The following is a 19,951-nucleotide window of genomic DNA, read 5'->3' as shown; positions in this document are numbered from 1 at the left end:
TATCTGTAACTGAATATAGTGATGGGCACGCCAGATAAACCAAATGCAGTTTTGGTTATGGCTGAACTACGAACTAGGAAAGACCACGTCCCACGCGTGTCTCCTACATATGATCTATTTACATTTCACAGATATAAGTTCTTTACAAGCCCGCATTTACATAGACATAGTAACTTTTACAAGTGTTCACATAATCAAACGCCCTTCTAGCAATTTCACAATGTTCCACAAATTCCATTCAAACCAACGAAACCAAGTAATCACCCAACCGCATCTCCTCCCTATACACACTATGCCGATACTCAAGTTTCTGCCATATACCATCCGTATCTGGTTCATGCCCGTTACCTTCCAATCCTTTGCAAAGCACAGACGTCGGACCATCCTTCCAACTCCGTATCCGCTCTTGGTTGAATGGCACAAATGTTGACCATGAAGAAGTGAGCGATGTTATATCCCATAGTACTTTCGTCATATTCCATACTTTGCCGTATGTGCGGGTGTCGTATGCAAATCTGACGCGAGGTACGACCTGGTTTTTGGAAATACATGAGCCAAAAAATATAGATACCCTACTACAATGGTCAGGACTTACCAACACACGTCCATACCCCTCCCTCGCCAAATCGTTACATATCAAACTACACTCACTAGCGGCACATTCAGTCCCTTTCTCAGACCTTCTAAACTGTACTTGTCGCGTTGCTAATGGTTTGGCAACGTATACTGCGACACCATTAAAACAGCACTGAGCTTGGAATGGTAGGCCGCGTGATAGCCTGGATGCTGATTCGGGTGTTGGGACAAATGCATCCCATGGTTGCTTTCTAAATTCTTGGCCGTCAATGTCTCGAGCGACCCAGCTAAAAAAGACAACGAGTGAGAGATTCAGAATTCGAGTAAAGAGTCGAATGACACACCAACAGTACACAGTACACCAACCGTGTGAAAAACGTACATGTCGTAAAATCCAGTTTCGAAATAGTCCAAACCACATGTTATAGATGAGTCTTGCTGCATGGACTGGAATATCAGCTCTAGAATATCCTGTATTTGAGGATCACAGAGGTAAGATTACTGAGGCATCTCGTTCGACTTGAAACAAATCTAAAGAATTTTCGCAACGAGTGCGAAAAGCAATGACGCAAGACCAGATTATGTAAGTGTTCACACACATACCTCAGCACAAAACACAACGTCATTCAAAATAACAACACGATCAAATTCATCTCCCTGTCTCCACAACTCTACCAGCGGATCCAGCACCCGATTCCGCACCTCCGCTAAAAACTCTATCCGATTCGGAATCCCACTTCTCGAAACACCATTTACAACCACCCGACACGGTATTCCCAATATCGACAATGCAGTGTACCACGACATGGCGATTCTAGCGGTATCATCTGTCGAATCTGACTCGTACACTGATATGAAGATGTTTGTACCGTCTAGATTATTCGGATGCTTGAATGGCGATGTAAATAAATGTGTGGCTTTCCGTGATTCTTCACTCGCAAGGCCTTCAGGTGTTAGGAGCCGTGACAGTCGAATAAGTTGTGCTAGCACGAGTGGTAGGCCGTCAGCATAGTCTTTGACATCTAGGGCGAGGTATAGACGTGGCCGGTGTTTAACTAGTGGCATGTATCTCTGTAATTGGTGCTGTAGCGGGTATACATTCGTACATCGTGTCGGGACTGGTGCTTTTGGGAGTGGCAGTAGCGCTAGCGTAGCTAATAGATCTGTACGTGGTGTTCCAGCAGGATCTACTGGCTGAGGATACTGATCACCATAGCTCACTCGATGCCACACCAGATTCCAAATAGCGTAGCGTTCGGCTGAAGACACGTTATATGTGCCATCACTCCATGCTAAAAGAGAAGGCAAAGAAGGAAATTACAAACAGATTTAGCTTTAAATAAGAACTTGATCTCTTGCTTACATGACAGAGGAAAGGACTTCTTCTCATCCGCATTCTGGAACACATTGATGAAGACTCCCATTGAAGCAACCCACACGAAACAGCCAAGCAGAATCAAAAGCAAAGCGATTCTCCTGCGTGATACTCGTCTGATCACCCCTGAAACGACCATGGCTGAACTCTAAGTTCACAGTTTGAGAATTGCTGCGCTAGCAACAAAAAGTTGATTCATGTTAGTCAAACAGCCAAGGACACGATGTACACCTCCTCTCAAGTAATTGTACGGTACCTCGAAGTCACATATGGTCCATTCAATGGCAAATGTACATTAGCATCCCTCATTAAAACCATCATCGGCAGTGGTGGCACGAACTCTCATGTCCTAGTGAAATTGGAAACTGAGAAACACGCATCAGCGAACTCTTCACGCTTTGAGAGATACGACTGGCTCATCGGATGCAAAGTATGGTTTAGTAAAGAGGTCGAACACGACGTGATACCCACTGGTTGCTATGAATTGCTGGAGAGTGAACAAGCTGACTTGTTTTTAAGGACTCATGAACGGAAAGGCAGTGATGTTGTCATGACGCAGCCACCTATAAAGCAGGAAAATGATATATATCACGTTATGGAAGAAGCTCTGGCCCTGGTTGATAGCATCCCACACCACAAAATCGAAACAACACCCATCCTACAAAAGGCGTATGAGGACGCCTTCACCAAAATAGAACGACTTACAACAACAAATCAACGACATTCAGTAGTATCGCAAACCGCTGTAATCGCCTCGTGCGTAAAAATCCTGATTGAGTTGTATCAAGTATCACAGGCGACTTTCGACAAACCAGAGAAGCCACCAGCACCTACCAAACAAGGTGATCCGAGCACAGCCAGTCAGTTTGAGCATCCGTCCCGATTCTGGAGAGCCGGAGGGTATTCCCCCAACTACGTCTACCTGAACGATGGCCAACCGACTCGAACCAACTTGCAGCACAAACTTCGAATGAAGTTCTATGATACATGGCTGCATACTCCTCGTGTGGTAGACACAGCTGACGTTGAAAAGATCCTACAAGAATCCTGTGATAGCAAACCACGATTAGGTGATTCCAAAGAATGGGTAAAACCATCGACAAGTCCAATACGAACTCGACTACGACACGAATACCACCTTGACCAGTGAAATCTCAATGATATGTATATATGGCTCTCTTGCTGCAGCAGGCAAAATGATAATACAACACTAGTACACCAATCTCACAACAACAGTATTGCATATCACAACACGAGTTTGGTCGACAATCCATCGAATCCTGTCTGGGCGCATTTCGTACCCGCTAATGCCGATGCCAACACAGCTGCTTCTTCAGGTGTAGCGTCTTTACAAGCCAATCCAATAATGACACCAGCGATAAACGTGTCTCCTGCTCCGATAGTGTCTACAGGTTTGGTGATTGGGAGAGCAGGGGCATGGAAGGTGCGTGGTACTGTCTTGTAATCGTTGACTAGGCCATATGCACCCTTACTGCCCCACATCACATATAGGATCGCACTAAGGTGTCAAATTGTTAATAAGCGAAGAGCTTTGGTTTATCAGATTGAAGTTGCCAAAAAAACCTTTCAACAAAGTGCAACTATGGTGCCTACTGACCTCGGTTTACATTGCCGCCTCACATTGTCCAGAAATCCAGTAGGAGCATTTGCAAACCCAGTACTTTCAGCATAAATCCTCGAAAAGAAGGCGACATCCGCTAATGGTAGCAATCTCTCCAGACCCCCTCGATCAGGTTTCTCGAATTCAATAGATATCGTCAATGTGAGTGTTTTCGATCCTCTATATGTCTTCTCCAACCATTGGACCATTGCTTCTACTTCTACGACATTCCTTCCTTCAAAGTGAAACCAGCCCTTGTATCCTCCAACTGCTGATCTGCGTGACATAAAAACCTTGGTGAATATGCTGGTACACTTCTGAGCCTTGACCAAGTATTTACCTCGCATCCAACACAGGTCCCAATCTCTCAATGAACTCGGAAGCAGTCATTTCCGGCACTTCGTTATAGTTGATGACGGTTCGTGAATCTGGAGTGGAGATGATCCAGGCTGTGGGTGTTTCGTATTGGTTGCCTCTGAATATGGATTGCGATAGTGATATTCCTACACGTTTCGTCAAGTCCATGACAACAGAACTATATGTGAGATAAAAACACTGTGAGTTCATAAATCTTTAGCTGGGCCTGATTTTCTTGTTGTTCTCACTTAGTCTTTTCAGCATTCGCTCTGTCACCAGCGAACACTCCAATGAATTCTAACCCTAGATCTACATCAACACCTAAAGAAGAAAGAAGAGATCAGAACCATCAGAACTACTTGAATAATATGATCAATGCGTACCTGTTTTTGACTTTACTCGACGATACTAGATAACGAGGGTTTAGCTTCACACCATCAAATAGCAAACCAAATAAACAAACTCACTTGATTCAGCACACATAGAGTATTGCCTCCATTTCCACCTCTGCGTCTAGTGACAGCAGAAGCCCTGTATTTTGAATCCTCTTGAGGATATCTGGACACAAATGCAAGTGTTTGATTATGTGTTAAGCTCGTTGAGTCACGATGAGACGAATGGGGAAGAAGGTCAGATTTACTTGTCTGTATGCAGAATAACGTCCTATTTAGTAATGAGATGTTTGAGATTAGTGATTATGCGGGGATCTAGCAATTGCTCCATATCCTCAAACCGGAATGCACACATTCCCATACCTGGTAGGCTGCTCCGACTATAAATAGCGTGACTGATTTGCCATTGGGCGTGTTGGCATCTCCCCAGCTGTTCATGGCTATACAGTGAGCTCGTCAATGTTGATCAATCAGTTATAAATCATCGAATTCCGACCTGCAGGATGCGACTGTGAAGTTGGACACGTCCTAAATATTGATCTTTATGCAGAACTATTATAGAGACGCGTGCCGAGGAGCTTCATCGCCTTCATCAGCTTCGTCATTCACGTCAAATTCGTTAAATAGTGAACGTAGATAGAATCCAAAGCAAACGCGGATACCCCGAGCAGCAGACTGGACAATCTCGTTAAGAGTCACGTAATTTTGTAGTATTCGCTATCTCATTGGCATCATGAGTGATAGTAAAGATTCACTTTGTCGAAATGCCACAGACTTTTGCAAATCAATTCTTGAAAACCTCAAATGTCATTCGCAGTTGAAAATATATATTGCTTTTCGTCCAAAAAAAACACAGAAAATCTAGTTAACTTTTCGATGTAATGTGCTTGTTATATTGTAATGTAACCCGCAAGCCAACTGTTAAGCCAGCACGGCAAATATAATGAATTCCGGAAAGCTTGTGTACGATTCCAACAGGTCCAGTCCCTCAATAATTTTCAGCAAGAGTTCGAATCGAATCCAAATCAAGACTTGATACTATCCATATAATGCGTCTAGATGAAACAGAAGCCAAACTCTGATGTATTCCTACATCGTGAGTGCCGGTCGCTCAAGGGATGTGCCTTCATTGAGATATAAATTACACGAAATTCGACTTTTGACGAAATTGACGCAAAACACAGCAGCTGGTGTGGTGGGTGTTATACAGAGTGCACAGGAAGAGATTACTTCGAGATTAGATATAAAATCTTAGAACCTCTCCCTGAGATTTGGGATGGTGGTGCGCTGACAATGGTGGAGTTCAAAATGAAGTTGAGAAGGAAGCAACGTTATAGTGATTGCGATGTGTACAAGTAGCTTAATGAATGGGAGGAGGAATATTAGGAAACCCGACAAGAACCTATCAGGAGGTCGTACAAATGTCTTGTTTATTGGAAATTCACAAATTGTTCGTATTTTGAGTGCAGTCTGTGATTTGGTCAAGGCAACCCGTCATGCATAAGGCAAGCATTGTTATTTACAATGCGCATCATTATCAAGGACCCAAGCGAAACACACCGCAACATGACTTGGAATGGATACTATATTACTATATTGCTACGAACGAAAATCTCTACGACACTTCAATCATATCCTACTACACGATTGCTCTTTCACCATCTACGAAAATAATTCACCTTAATCGTGACAAAATTCCTGAATGCGACTTCAATGGACCGCCTGGCCCGAGTCTTTGGCTCTCCCTCTCCCTTCACATCCCCATTCAATATCCCGATATTCATTTCTACATGTAGTCCCTTGGCATTGGCCTGCTGTCTAGCTCGAGCTGCTTCATTCATGTCGGCTGACATGAGCTTGAGACGAGGGACATCACACTGTAGTTGTGTCAGTTTGTGGAGCGAGGAGATGACACTATATAAGTGCCATTTCTCATGTACGTTACTAGCAAGAGTCAGTTTGGTAAGGTTTGGGCAATGATGAGCTATAAAATCTGGATTTATGTCGTTCTTGTCGTCGTCAAATTCGATGCCCAGTTCTTCCAGTTGATGCCCTTGAGCTGCTAAGAATTCCCTAAATACAAACTCACGAATCGTATCAGAGCGTATATAAAGCACTTTCAGATCGGTGGGAAATTGATCAAGGAGGACGTTATTGGTTATGACTTCGTGAAGGTGCAATGACAACGTGTCTAGCCCCGTATTATTCTGGATGATGGTTTTTACTGCCTCGATAGGTAATCCGGTTCCAAAATTTGCGTTAAATACTTTCAGCCGTGATCCTGAATACATAAAGTCTTCCGACAAATGGACTACTTGTAGCTCTAAATGAGTAAGATCCCAGTCCAAAGGTGCAGCGAGATCCAAGCGACCACACTCTAGGCGGACTATCTTCAGTCTGGTAAAGTCAAGGTGGTTTGTACAAATATCGGTGAAGTCGGGAATATCGGCACCGGACCATCCACATTGACCACCTATTTTGATTTCCTCCAATTTGACATGTGTGAGGAAATCTGCAACATACGTAGCCCTGAAGCTAGATATTTCGCTGAATACTAGCCGTTTTACATTATTTACAGCCGGTATGATATTCTTCAGGTCTCGTTCGGGCTTTGGGAGTTTCCTGAGGCTCCGAATCGAAAGTTCTGTGACAGTTGGGGGAATTTTCATATTCCCTATTATAAGCGACTCCATTGAGAATTCCAGCCGGGAAAGGGATATAAGATCATCCAGTCTATCTACCCAAGAGCTTGGCGCTGTATTGGCAATCTCCAAATCTGTTACGACGATTAGTACGTCTTGAGTAAAACTACCTCCAGGAAGGTCCACCCTTTGGTTGATATAAGTCAACCATTTATTTCCTAGACGGGGCTTCTCGGCTTCAGCATCGTACCCGTCTACTTGTGATGCTATTACACATTCGTAGAGAATAGGAACCACATTGCATTTAGAGATTTACAGGCCCGAGACATACGCCCCATAGTCTTTTCGTCCGAGTAGTGCAATATCTGTTCCATCAATTCGATAGGGAGCCCCTCCAATTCATCTTTTGTTTCAGCAGTATTGTTATTGTCTCTGTCGAACGCTAGAGCAGATTTCGAAGTTGATGCATCGCTCTTGGTCTTTTTGCTAGAAGGCATGGCTACCAGACGAATCCGACTATCAGCACAAAAGAAAAAATGTAATATGAGAACCACATTCGTTGACAGCACTGCATTTCCTGCATGCAAACAGCGATGTTACGAAAGTCCAAAAATCGTGATATTAGAGGAGAGACGTGGAGAAAAGGTGGTAATGAATACGTACTTGTATAGAACGAATAATGCTATTAACCTCCTCCGGTTGTGCGTCTGTTACAATCTGTCATGCGCTTCGTGCACTCTTCGCCTACAAACGGAACATCACAGAGGACTCCAAGGCAAGGCAGCGAGACTGGTTAAGAGACGTATTAATTGATAGTAAAGCTCATGATGATCCTTGCCTTGTGCTTTTTCGTATGGGTTTCATCATTTAAATGTCACATATTGCGGCAACGAAATTTTGACTTGATTTCTCACACACAATTACGGCTATAGGACTAGCACGGGGCCGCTCACTGTCTATTAGTGTGTCTAAGCAAACGATTAACTGCCTTTTCCCCTTGATTTCCCATGCAAAGTCGAGTCAAGATTCCAACAGTTTGTCGTGGTTTGGAGACTTGACAAAGATTTGGGAAGCATTTCTGTTGTTTGTGAGAGAGGAGCCAAAGAAACGTTAAATAATTCGCTGTTGGTATATCTGACTCTCTGATTTTGATATTTCATTTCGCATGGCTCCGTTAGTTTTACCCAATGTTTGTCTCTTTCAGTTTTCAGCCTCTTTACACGTTTGACACTAAAGAAACGCAGAAAAGAGTGAATCCATTACATTACACTACATCACATTACATCAAGCCAGTGATGGTCACACCTTCACGTCATTTTTTCATGTTGCCAGCATTGGTTTAATGTCGATGTTTGCAAGCCCGAAACTTCATGATAGTGCGTGTAGTAAAACAGAGCGGAAACCTAGTGTTATTGATGGTATGAACCTGATGATAGGACTTTCTGGAGGGATCTTGCGACCGGTAACGTATTCGAAGAGCTGAACGAATGGGAGTAGGAATGCACCGTAGTAATTTGTAGAGCATGGCCTTGAGATATAAAGCAAGTATGATTTCTCCTTGCTTTTCATGGCATTTGTTAGAGTGGATCTAACAAGAGGAATAGTAATGGGGGTAGGATGCGCGGTTAAGCTGATTTGTGAAGCCTTGGAGTTGGTGAGACATTAATGCATGTCGACATTTTATGTGCGCTCCATAAAAAATAATGTAGAATATTATAGTTTCTCGATCATTGTCTTGATCCGCTACCCATCTTGACCGTCCACTCTTAGAGGTCGAATCATTCTTGTCAAAAGTTCGAATTGTATACCAAGATTCAAGTATTTACGTGTATTCACGCGTCGAGACTGGTAGGCCACCCTTGGATTCAAGTCTCGAGCTCAACCTGAAACCACTCTGAACTTCGAAAAAAAAATGTGTTTGATAAAATGTTTCAAATTCTAGCAATGAGACGAAGAAGCATTCAGGTTTGTACCAGATGCCAGCTATTTGCCCATCCACGACGAGGATTTTCTAATAGGGAGGAGCCTGTAAACCATCCAAGCTTCTACCACAATCGAGTATTAGACTCGTATGTTGCCCAGGATGCAAAGAGAGTCACTTTAAGGCAGCTTACAGTCTTTGGCCGGACGCTGACATCTGACAAACTGATCCGGTCTGCAAACTATGTTCGCCATGAATTATCAGTGAGGCTAGCCCACCGTATCGCAGATTTCCAGTCGCTGCCATTTATAGTAGGAACCAACCCACATATATCCCACGTATACGGACTGTATTGGAGAGCCTTTGAATTCTTTAGAGCCGTAAAAGAAATTACTAGTCTGGATGAGAATCGACGGTTTTGTGCACTGGTGCAATCCCAACTCAAGGAACACTTGGTGGTGATTCCGCAACTAGCTATGGGAATTACGGAATCATCGGCACATTTAGATGCTAGGGTGGCCGATCGTTTCATGAATGAAATGCTTCGGTCGCGTATAGGGCGACGGGTTTTGGCTGAACAGCATATAACGCTATCTGCTGTATACGATGGAACACGACAAGAGCATCCTGGATATATAGGTATAGTGGATACAAATGTACATGCTGGACAAACTGTAGCCAAATGTGCCAAACTAGCCAGAACCTTGTTTGCAGATGCTTTCAAGATTGTGCCGCCCGAAGTCGAAATCGACGGTGCTGCAGATGCTAGTTTCACATATGTGCCTGATCATGTCGAATACATCATGTACGAGCTGCTTAAAAACGCTGTTAGAGGTAGTATAGAACATTGGGCTCCACGGGATATAATAGAAGCAGGATATAGTAGAGTAAACGATGTCCCAGCAGCAGCAGACGACGATGCGTCAGTAGCTGGTCTGGAAGGCATGCGTGGTGGTAAAGGAACAGTAGTACACGGTAGCGCCGGTATCGAACGTGTAGAAATTAATTACGATGCAGTAGACGATGAAGACGATGTTGGACTATACGGCCAACTGCATCCATTGGGAGACGACAACCACCGCCATCACGATCATAAACATGTTAAACAACAACACCATCCATATCACTCAACGCCACGAAAACACAACGAAGATAACAGCTCGTCAACCGATAATACCGAATGGCCATCCGATTACGTATCCGTAACTCCACCACTCCCGCCAATCAGGGTCACAATAGGCGCATCACCGTCATCCCTCACATTCCGTATATCAGATCAAGCAGGTGGAATACCGAAATCTCTCTTGGAACACATATGGTCGTACTCGTCTACCTCGAAACAAAAGTTTCTAAATTTTAATCATGTCCCTCAACTAGCTGCTAGAATTGGAGAAGTGGTGCCACCACTTCTCCATTTAGGACTCGGGCTCCCCATGAGTCGCGTCTATGCGAATTATTGGGGAGGCTCGGTCCAAGTACAGTCCATGGACGGCCATGGTACTGATGTTTATGTAAAGATCTTTACCGGGAACTCGTTGGAAGATTTAAAGTATAGAGAAGATTAAACGGTGTCGTCTCACCACCACATGTATAGTACTGTCTGCGAACACATATGCCAACAAATATAATTCTGGTTTGAATGTAAGCTCTTGGGTTTCTGATAAACCCCCCGCCTTTGACGAGGCTTGAACAAAAACGACTTGAACGAAAAGCTGTGACTGCTTATGAAAATTTCTTTGTATATTGAAAAAGGGGAGTTTTATGCTATGGGTCGTTTGCCTATACTAAAAAGCATTGCTACCAAATCATCTCATCTACCCATTTTTATCACCGACCAACACCTGCACCAGCACCGCCCAAGAACCACCTTATATTACTATTCCCGGCTTGACTCAATGGCGTCAATCCACCGCCAATATTAGGATCGCGCAGCAATGCAATCAATCCTGGTCCCGGTCCTCCCAAAGCGCCACCTGCTGCTACTGGTGCTGCTGGGAGGTTTGGAGCATGCACAATATCAACTGCCTGAGACTTACATACAGGACAAGAATTCACACTTTCCGTAATCCATTTATCAAAGCATGGTTTATGGAATCCATGACGGCATTTTCCTAAGCGTATTTCATCATCGTCTTCATAGTCTTCGAGACATATACAGCATCGGTCAGCTGTTCCAGCAAGCAAATCAGACACTTGCACCTTTTTCAATTGGTCAAATGCTGCTTGTTGTGCTGGAGTTATGGGGGTTGTGGTAGTAGCAGCATCCATAGTAGTAACTGGAGTTGCTTTTGCTAATGCTTCATCGACGTCCATCCAGTCGGCTTCATTTTCGTCTTCTTTCTTATCTTCCTCGTCCACGACAATCGTATTCTCACTACTACCAACATTACTATTACTTTTATATATAAGAATGGGTAATTGCGAGTCTACGTCTCTGATATCTGCGTGCCGTGCTCGTGCTGGTCCCAATAACTCCGCCAACCTAATAAAGTCTTCATAGCCAGCACCTTCTCGTCCCAAGTTTGCAGCAGCTGGATTTGCGCCATCTCGTAATGCTCGACTCAGCAGGGCCATCAAACCAGCAGGCAATGGTTGACCTTCTGGTAGAGGTGCTGGAGTATTATCTGTATTATTTATATTGACTCCTGCTGCTCCCGTGTCGTTTTGTCCAGTAGCTTCATTTCCAGCTGCAGCGACGTTGGCAGCCTCTCCAAAGAGATTTCCAAAGAGATTATCCTGGTTTGTACCGTCAGCTCCTTGGAATGTCAAGTTGTTTAGTCCCAAGGACGCTGGATTCACACCTGCTGGTAACTCAATATTTCCTGCCAGTATATATATGATATAGGTAGCCGGACGTCGTGCAGCTTCTGGCATTGGTGCGGTTCCAGTGGCTGGTTCTGCTGCTGGTGCACTAGCACCTCCACCTATTGGATTGATGACATCAGGAGCGGGAGTAGCAGTATCGTCTGCGGTTGTTGTAGTGGGTGTCGATGCTGCGATTGCAGGTGTTGTAGCATTATCGGTAGCAGGTCGTCGTCGATTCAATAAGATACGAGCGAGAGTTGAAGCAATCAATGACCTACTATTGTTGACCGCACCATTTGTCTCTTCACGAGTCTCAGGTGCTGGTCCTGCTTGACGTATACCTATTACCAGAATTGGGATGGTTCTGGTGCCTGTAGGAGTATCGGTTGTAGTATGGTTTGCAGCTGTTTCATTGACTTGCTGCGGTTCAGTCACGTTGTTTACCGGTATACGTGGCGTATCCATAAGATATGACATTGGTGGTAGTGGTGGTGGTTGCGGAATCGCATCGAGTATTGGGACGGTGGGTGCTTGTTGCTGTTCTACATCTATTGGTTGCTGTGGTCGTGATCTGTTTGGGTTGTTGACGTTGGCGATATTGGGTATAATAGTCTGAAGAATGTCCGTAGCACCTGATGGATGCAGGAAGTTTCGTATCGATCCTGCTATCGATGATGCTCGAGACCTCAAACTACTCATAAAGCCATTGTGGCTGCCGTCATTGTTGGTGATATTGTTGCTTCTAGCAGCATTTGACGGATCGGCTCGTGCCAGAGGCGTGAATCGTGAGTATGGACGCCTACTCATTGTATCCAGAGACTGAGTTGCTCGTCCTTGAGCTAGATAAATGGAAGGTTTTGGCGTTAATCAAATGATGTGATGCTGTTTGATTACAAAAAGCTACGAGACGGCTATGACAAGCTGACAAGAGAGGAAAGAATACATACCTTCAAGTCTCCTATTGTGGATGTTTGCTACTCTCTCTGACACTCTTCTTTCCTGTTCTGAAACTGGTGGCCGTGTCGAGTGCGTTGCTGTTCTTGCTGGATGAGAAGAGCGAGGTAATACTACTTCAACCGGCTCGATATTCTCTGGTTGAGTGTCAGTACTGGAAGCTGCTGCACCCATCTGCTATTCTAATCCACTTGCTTTTCTAACAGTACATATCTTGACGATACACTGGAACAAGAAGGCGACACAGTCACAGAACATGCTCGAAAAGAACAACACAGAAAACACGGGATTCGGATGCAGTAACGCGTGTATTTTGTAGCTAGAACAATGAATGCGACGTGAATTTAAGTATAAGCGGCAGAAAATGTAACAAAATGCACCCAAGCACTCTTATGAGGTACGGCGTTCGCCATAACGATAAGCGAGGTATCCCACTGCTGCAGTGAGTGCAACTACTCCTACAACTCCAACCACAATAGTAGTCGTGGAAAGACCAGTTTGATCCACCTAAAGGAAGACAATTGAGTCACACATACAGACCATCACGACATATCTACCTTCAGATACCCTGGTTGAGATTGAAAACGTGTAATCTGCACGTACTTTCTTTGAAGACTTCCTCTTCTTCTTCTTTTTCAGTGTCTTGTCTTCAGCAGCTTTTTGTTCAGCCTTCACTTTATCAACGAGCACATGAACGAGCTCTTCCTTGTTCTCTCGCGCCATTTCTATCAGTTTCTCGAGCTCTACAGGAGTCAGACCTATGGGAGCGTATGCGAGTGTCAGTTCAGCACACTGAGACAAATTTGATCGGATTGTGAGATAAAACCAGCAGTGGATACCTTCAAGTTGAGGTGGAAGTGTAAGGACCTTGCTGGGATCTATACTGACCGCCGAAGCAATTAATTTCACGCCAGCCGCAACGTCAGTAGTTGCGGTCCCCCATCCATTCATAAGCAACAGTCCTATATTATACATGGATGGCGGATGGCCCTGACTCCCAGATATCTTCCAATACGTAAGAGCCTTCTCGGGTGCTGGATCTCCGAGCTTATCGCCACCTTTTAGCAGCAAGAGCCCTGCCTGCCATGCCGCTGACACATACAAAGCTCGAGAATGATCAGCCAAGTGATCATCATAGTTCAGGCAATTCGTCCACCATACTATAGCATCAGGATACGATACTTTGATACTGTCACCTGATATGTTGGCGAACGAGCATCCTACTATGTAACAAGCTTCACAGTTTCCTAATTCAGCGGCCTTCAAATGTAATTCAAACCCCTTTTCCAAGTCTTTCTTCACAGGAATGGCATTCGATGCTTCAGCGCCAAATTGATACCATGCAGCTAATCGTAGTATAGCGGGGATGTTGTCTTGTTCTGCTGCTTTTGTCAGTTTGGCGAGTGCGTCAATGTTAAACTGCAGCGATTCAGCCTGGTTTGTTGAGATTCGGGCACTGGCTAGATCTCCTTCGGCTAATAGATACAGAGAATGTGGATCGATATTGCCATTGATTGGTTCTACTATCAGCGTCTATGTAAAATAAAGAATGTTAGCTAGGAACTTGGTCTAAAGTACAATCTGTCAATCTTACAGGCCATCTTGTTTCAACCAGCTTTTCCATGTTAACAGTCAAGACTCTTCTACCATCTTTGGGAGTGGTTTCCAATTGCCAAACTAGATCGTGCTTGTTGATCGAACCATATAGCTTTCCCTGACGAATTAACGAGAAGCGTGAGCAAAATAGTAGTTTACATGCGAATGCTTTCGTGATTTCTTCAGCTGTAAATGCAGCTGGCATTAAGACGTGCAAGACGTGTCAACAAAAAAATCCAAATGTTGCAGAAAAAGAAGCTGACCTGTACACGGACATTACTCTCAAGTATCGTCACTACTACGTGATCATCAGAATAATCGACTTGGACGTCTTTTGCCTTGGTGTTTCGTGGCAAACAAGCTTGAAGCGTCAAACTTGAATCCTCGTCGGATTGCGACCATATGTACGGCTCACCACCTATAAAAAGGGCCAGTGTTTTCTCATTGGGTGCTACTCTGACAGCTGTAGCGGCTGCCATTGTGTGTCAATGTCAATTCTTTAGGATGCTTTGACTATGATGTTTTCGGTCGATCAAGACTATTAAGCCCACTGAATGTCCTGAAGCCCTTTTTAACAATTTCAAAATGTTTGCTTTGAAGCAGTTTAAGATGGTTTTGAACGTGGTTACCACCACTTGAAGTTTGCTCAAATCGACGTGTTGAAAGGCTTAAAAGCACGGATGAAAATTTTCCTGGAAGTGTCATTCGAGTGCAAATATATGGCTGTTTTATTGCAAATTGGTTATTCTTACATTCTTACATAGTTGCGTTTCCTTCCTTATCATTCTCTATATCTAACTGAAGACTGCCTATAATATCAACTCACTACATGCCTATACGACTGCCCTATTCTCATAGCAGACTCTCGAGTTGACACACTCTCGAAAGACATTCGTAATAAAGTTCCAGGATAGCCCTCCTTTATGCGTGTAGATCCCGCTAACACCTCCAGACATGTGCACAACCTTGCCATTACTTTGCTGTCTGGACTCAGCAGCTCTATTCGATTCAGCTGTCATCAAGTTCAAGCGACTAGAGCGGCACTCTAGATAGGTCAAGCCATGTCGCGAGGATATGATATCGGACAGGCTCCCAGACTCGTGGTTCGACTCTCGAAGAGAGCTTCGTAAGGTTGAGACAATGGTGGGCTATATAGGCTGCATCTATGTCGTTATAGGCGTCTTGGAATTCTTTACCCAGTTCTTCGAGTTGGCCTCCTCGAGTTTCGAGGAAGGTTTTCAATCCAAACGAAGCCATTATCGAAGAAGGTACATGTAACATCTTTACAGAGGCTGCAAGTAGAGTAAACACATTGTTATTGGTTTAGTCAACGATGACGTCAGTATGAGCTAGTGGTAGTGTCTCCAAGGGAAATCATCTCCATATCGTCGGCCTCACGAATGGCATTACCAATATGGGAGAGTAACCATCTGGATTGACGTATTGACAGTCTTGCCCAAACTTCGTCGAGATATGGATATGGAGGACGTACTACGGCATCAACACTAGCTGCGTAGTACCGTCTGCCTCTACTTTCGCATTTCGCAAAAGTGAACACATGATAGCTTTTGAGAAAATGAAATGTTATTTGGTTTGAAAAAAACAAGCGTTTTTTAACTGTGACTGTTTGGTGTGGGGTGTTGTTGAGGTGGTTGCTGAGTGGTAGCCTATAAAAACCAGAAGATTTCAAAATTAATTCAAAAATCTCCCACAAAGTCTTTTCTGGTAACCAGAAAAAGCGAAGGATACTCCTATCACACACCATGAATTCCCATAGTGAAAGCTTCTTCGCCTTCATAGCTTCTAACTGTCTCTCCATCTCCTTTTCTTCTATTTTACGTTGAGCCTCCATTTGTTCCTTCATGCCTTCCTGCTCTCTCCAAAATTGTTCTCTCATCTCACGAGCTTGTTGTTGAAGGATATCGACTGGATTGGCGTCTAATGATGATGGTGCTACTCGAGTTCCACCTCCAAAAAGTGAAGACAAGATACTACCGATCGTTGTACGGTTGGCAGCAGCAGTAGCTTTACGTTTTTGTTCGAATTCTTCTCGAAGACGGGCTTGGTATGATGCCCAGGCTGCTGGTATATCTTTTCCTTGGTAGGAACGGAGGACGGGACGGACATCTGGAGCGCCCGACATTGCTAGAGCTATTTGAGAGAATGGAGACAAGGTGTGTGAGCATACAATAGAGTGAACACCAATGGGAGAAAAAGGGCAAGATATTGCCAACGCATACCTTCAAGGAAGGGAATCAGCCGTAACAGCTCCATATCATCAGCTTCACCCGTCCACTTCTTTATCGGTATGGCATTATCCGGTTGCAGAGAATAACTATCTGGATTGATATCAATGATAATGGTCTTGCCCAAATCTCGATTCAGCACAGACAAGTCCTTGACAAACTTATTGTCTATGAATCGAGTCGAGTCTCGATACAGTCGATACATGATGAATCGATATGGATCCAGTTTCTCTATTATTGGATGTGCCACCTGAGTCGAAAGAGGAAAGTTGAGAACTGACGCTTTCCAAAAATTCAACCGATTGTTTTTTGGCTTACATGTGGCATTCCAGAGGTAAACACGACTATTTCATAGAACTGAGACATGTATGACAAGAACCAATCTACATGGGGTCTCTTGCCCGCTCTCCATCCATTGTCCTTCTACAAAAAATTTGATGTGTGAGTCATTGGAGCAACTTACCATACGTTTTTTTGTTGACTTACATCCCACGTTGAGTGTATAAGCGCATCATTCAATGCAATAACCATAGTGTATGGGCGCTGATAAGGTTCTGGTAGTGGATCGGGTAGCAGCTTATCACTTATAGGATCACTGAAGCTCTAATATTTACAAATTGCGTCAGGGTTCATCTCCTCCAACCCTTTATCAACGCAAACAGACATACCAGATACCATCCGCGCACGGCACCTTTAGCTCTCCTATGGTAGCCTCCAAGCATACTTTCACCAGCAACAGGTTTATCATCTGGACTAGGCATTCCAAGAATGACAAAAGTACCTAGAGCAGCGAGTCCCGAGCAAACCAGCAGGAAGAGCGATGCCTGTTTAGTTCTTTTTCGTTCTTCTTCTTCTAGAAGCGGATCTCGAGCAGGTTCTGGTCTTTCATCGTATTCCAAGTCATCGTCCTTGTTTGGTGGTGAATTGCCTGATGATGATGATGATGGTGGCCCTCCAGATGATGATCTTGAAGCACCAGTACTCTTGGATGCGGATGCTCTAACAGCTGCGTCTAGGAGGCCTAGTCCATATGCTTGAGCAGCTTGAGCCTGTTCTTCTTGTTCAGCCTGCTTACTACTACTGTTGCTACTACTACTACTGCCACTACTACTACTACTATAACCAGCACTATTATTACCGGCCTGTTTGGTGTTGCTATAATTACCGCCACCCGGATCCAGACCCCCACCTCTATCAATAAAGTTCATGTCTTGACCATCTTCACGACCTTTTCCATCATCCATTCCAGATGCAGCAGTTCCAGTAACGCTTTCGCCTGTCGCTTTTCCGGAACTGGATGATACAGACTTTGTATTGGATCCACCGACACCTCTGCTAGAGATTGCTTTGGCAGCGTTGGTTGTGTTGTGGGTTGATGTGGACGAGATGCCTCTCATGAAGGAGCCTGGTGGTGATGAGAGCGAGCATCGTGGCGATGATGCGGAGGATACGGATGATCTGTAAGACTGGCTGGCTGTTTTGTTGGTGAAGGAGCTTGCTCGCATCTGTATTGGGGGTGGTGCTGCATTTTTGGGCAGATAGCTGGCTGTTGCTGCACTGAGGAAGGATGGGATGGATGTATTGCGGGCTGCTGAAAACGTTGGGGTCGATGATGTCCTCAACCCTCTCATAAACAATATTCTTCCAGCCATCTTTGCTCTGGTTTGTGTGTTGAAAAAAAGAGAGGTATGTTTGGACGTGTGTTTTCATCGACTAGTTTAGGACTGAAACCCACCAAAATGCATCTAAGAAACATGTCTTTGCGTTTAAATTCTCAACTCAAGTACATCGGGCTGCGAGAACTGACGTGATCTTGCTCTCAAATGCACCTAGCTTCCATCTGCTGGCCTCGAAGCTTTTGAGGCATATAGAACCGTATCGTAACGACAATTTTTATTTTATAAACGAGCTGATTTATAGTTTTGGAGAACTAATATCAACAGACTCCCACCACTAGAGCAAGTGCAAAACAGTTAGCAACGGTTAAATTCCAACACTGCGACGCAAGACTCACAGGCAGGAAAGCAGGCATATCCTTCACACTCTGAGTAAACTTGGCATCTCTCTTCTCCAAGAAACTGTCTACACCTTCTTTTGCATCTGGTCCATTACCCAATGTAAACATGGCCTTGGAATCAAGCAAATGCGTTTCCTCTGGAGATCCTGGGTTTCTCCAAATCAATGTCTTGATCATGGCCATGGAGGTAGCTGAGTTTTCTTTACCGATCTCTCGAGCGAGAGCGAGGGCTGCTGGGAGAACTTGCTCGGGAGTATCTGTGACTTCTGTGAACAAGTTCTTGAGGAGTGGCGAGTTTCCGAGGTGGATCTACATTCAATCGGTTCAATATTTTAAGATTGACCTTCGTTTTTTTGGTCGGTAATTCTTTACCTGTCCTCCCATGAAAAGACGCATCGTTCTGCTATAGCCAATCAATCGTGGCAGGTAACTGTGTAGAAAGCAAGTTATTAATCAATATGCGGTGGTCTACTGATGGTTCTAGAGACCATACAAGGTACTGGCAGCTTCAGGGACAATTCCTCTTCGCACAAACACAAATCCAATCTTGTTGGCCTTGTGAGTGATTCTGAAATCCATTGGAAGACACATCGTGATTCCAACTCCAACCTAGATGCAAAAGCACCATATCAGACAAAGAGTATCAACAAGCTGTAACTAAAGGATCATTCGCTTACAGCTGGTCCATTGATGGCAGCAATCACAGGCTTGCGAGTGTTGATGATTGCACATGTGGTCTGGCCACCAGTGTCACGGTGAGCTAACAGCATAGAATCAGCGTTCGATTCAGAGGAAATGACTTTTGTAGCAGTTCAAGCAATACATACTTCGTTCTCCAGGAGCGTTTCTTGCACCCAATCCATTTTGGAGATCAGCACCAGCACAGAAAGCTCGTCCAGATCTGAGAATAGAAGAACGAAAGGGTTAACAAAGCTCCTTTCTACGTTGGCAACAGTAACAAACAGCATGTTACCCCGTAACGACAATGACTTTAACCCTGTCATCACGATCAAGGGCACCAAAGCATTCAACTAGTTCATCGCTCATTATGTTGGTCCATGCGTTAAGCCTATTGTATGAGTTATGAGTTAGGTATGTTGGGTTTGAATGTTGACACTGTAACATTAATGTCACATCTAAAGCCGATGAATATATTCACGCCAGGCATCATGCACGCAAGCCGACTACCAGACGTGAATCGCACTCCAGGCTGCCTCGGTACATACCGTTCAGGTCTGTTCAAGTGTATAATGGCCACATTCCCATCCAAAGATACTTTAATTTGCTGGAAGTTGGACGGAGGCAAGTGTGCTGTCGAGTACGTAGTAGCCATTATTGTATATTCCCAGTTATCTTGCTATGTGTCGAGTTATCCAAGTCGGAAGAACCGTGCAATGACCTATGTTGCATGGAACTGCCTGTTGTACGACCTTACGTTCACAACTACTT

The 19,951-nt window shown here is 44.3% G+C and overlaps 7 protein-coding genes across 7 annotated transcripts; 2 read left to right on the top strand and 5 right to left on the bottom strand.

Annotated features, from left to right (window-relative positions):
- Positions 1-238: 238 nt before the first annotated feature.
- Positions 239-2,000, bottom strand: SmJEL517_g04939 (uncharacterized protein; the record flags this gene model as incomplete). Its single annotated transcript, XM_031170867.1, has 5 exons — positions 239-532; positions 596-863; positions 959-1,047; positions 1,180-1,868; positions 1,940-2,000. The coding sequence occupies 5 exons, from the start codon at positions 1,998-2,000 to the stop codon at positions 239-241; spliced, it is 1,401 nt and encodes a 466-aa protein (XP_031023176.1).
- A 174-nt stretch (positions 2,001-2,174) lies between these two features.
- Positions 2,175-3,101, top strand: SmJEL517_g04938 (uncharacterized protein; the record flags this gene model as incomplete). The annotated part of the gene is made up of 1 exon (XM_031170866.1): positions 2,175-3,101. The coding sequence occupies one exon, from the start codon at positions 2,175-2,177 to the stop codon at positions 3,099-3,101; it is 927 nt and encodes a 308-aa protein (XP_031023177.1).
- A 95-nt stretch (positions 3,102-3,196) lies between these two features.
- Positions 3,197-4,759, bottom strand: SmJEL517_g04937 (uncharacterized protein; the record flags this gene model as incomplete). Its single annotated transcript, XM_031170865.1, has 8 exons — positions 3,197-3,470; positions 3,570-3,848; positions 3,913-4,107; positions 4,178-4,250; positions 4,313-4,337; positions 4,397-4,487; positions 4,570-4,592; positions 4,685-4,759. The coding sequence occupies 8 exons, from the start codon at positions 4,757-4,759 to the stop codon at positions 3,197-3,199; spliced, it is 1,035 nt and encodes a 344-aa protein (XP_031023180.1).
- Positions 4,760-8,907: 4,148 nt separating this feature from the next.
- SmJEL517_g04936 (uncharacterized protein) lies at positions 8,908-10,449 on the top strand (the record flags this gene model as incomplete). The annotated part of the gene is made up of 1 exon (XM_031170864.1): positions 8,908-10,449. One exon carries the CDS (start codon positions 8,908-8,910, stop codon positions 10,447-10,449), a length of 1,542 nt encoding a protein of 513 aa, XP_031023170.1.
- A 2,584-nt stretch (positions 10,450-13,033) lies between these two features.
- SmJEL517_g04935 (uncharacterized protein) lies at positions 13,034-14,718 on the bottom strand (the record flags this gene model as incomplete). The annotated part of the gene is made up of 5 exons (XM_031170863.1): positions 13,034-13,150; positions 13,247-13,401; positions 13,483-14,176; positions 14,238-14,357; positions 14,503-14,718. The coding sequence occupies 5 exons, from the start codon at positions 14,716-14,718 to the stop codon at positions 13,034-13,036; spliced, it is 1,302 nt and encodes a 433-aa protein (XP_031023171.1).
- Positions 14,719-15,852: 1,134 nt separating this feature from the next.
- On the bottom strand, positions 15,853-18,137 carry SmJEL517_g04934 (uncharacterized protein; the record flags this gene model as incomplete). Its single annotated transcript, XM_031170862.1, has 6 exons — positions 15,853-15,906; positions 16,002-16,390; positions 16,480-16,735; positions 16,804-16,908; positions 16,972-17,088; positions 17,154-18,137. 6 exons carry the CDS (start codon positions 18,135-18,137, stop codon positions 15,853-15,855), a joined length of 1,905 nt encoding a protein of 634 aa, XP_031023172.1.
- A 262-nt stretch (positions 18,138-18,399) lies between these two features.
- On the bottom strand, positions 18,400-19,835 carry SmJEL517_g04933 (uncharacterized protein; the record flags this gene model as incomplete). The annotated part of the gene is made up of 8 exons (XM_031170861.1): positions 18,400-18,438; positions 18,500-18,811; positions 18,875-18,932; positions 18,996-19,111; positions 19,180-19,262; positions 19,330-19,403; positions 19,476-19,571; positions 19,729-19,835. The coding sequence occupies 8 exons, from the start codon at positions 19,833-19,835 to the stop codon at positions 18,400-18,402; spliced, it is 885 nt and encodes a 294-aa protein (XP_031023178.1).
- Between the last annotated feature and the right edge of the window lie 116 nt (positions 19,836-19,951).

The sequence above is a fragment of the Synchytrium microbalum genome (genome assembly GCF_006535985.1).
Source record: "Synchytrium microbalum strain JEL517 chromosome Unknown SmJEL517_scf0038, whole genome shotgun sequence".
NCBI lineage: Eukaryota > Fungi > Chytridiomycota > Chytridiomycetes > Synchytriales > Synchytriaceae > Synchytrium > Synchytrium microbalum.
The sequence above is the reverse complement of the archived record's forward strand: the minus strand, read 5'-3'. Positions and strand labels throughout refer to the sequence as shown.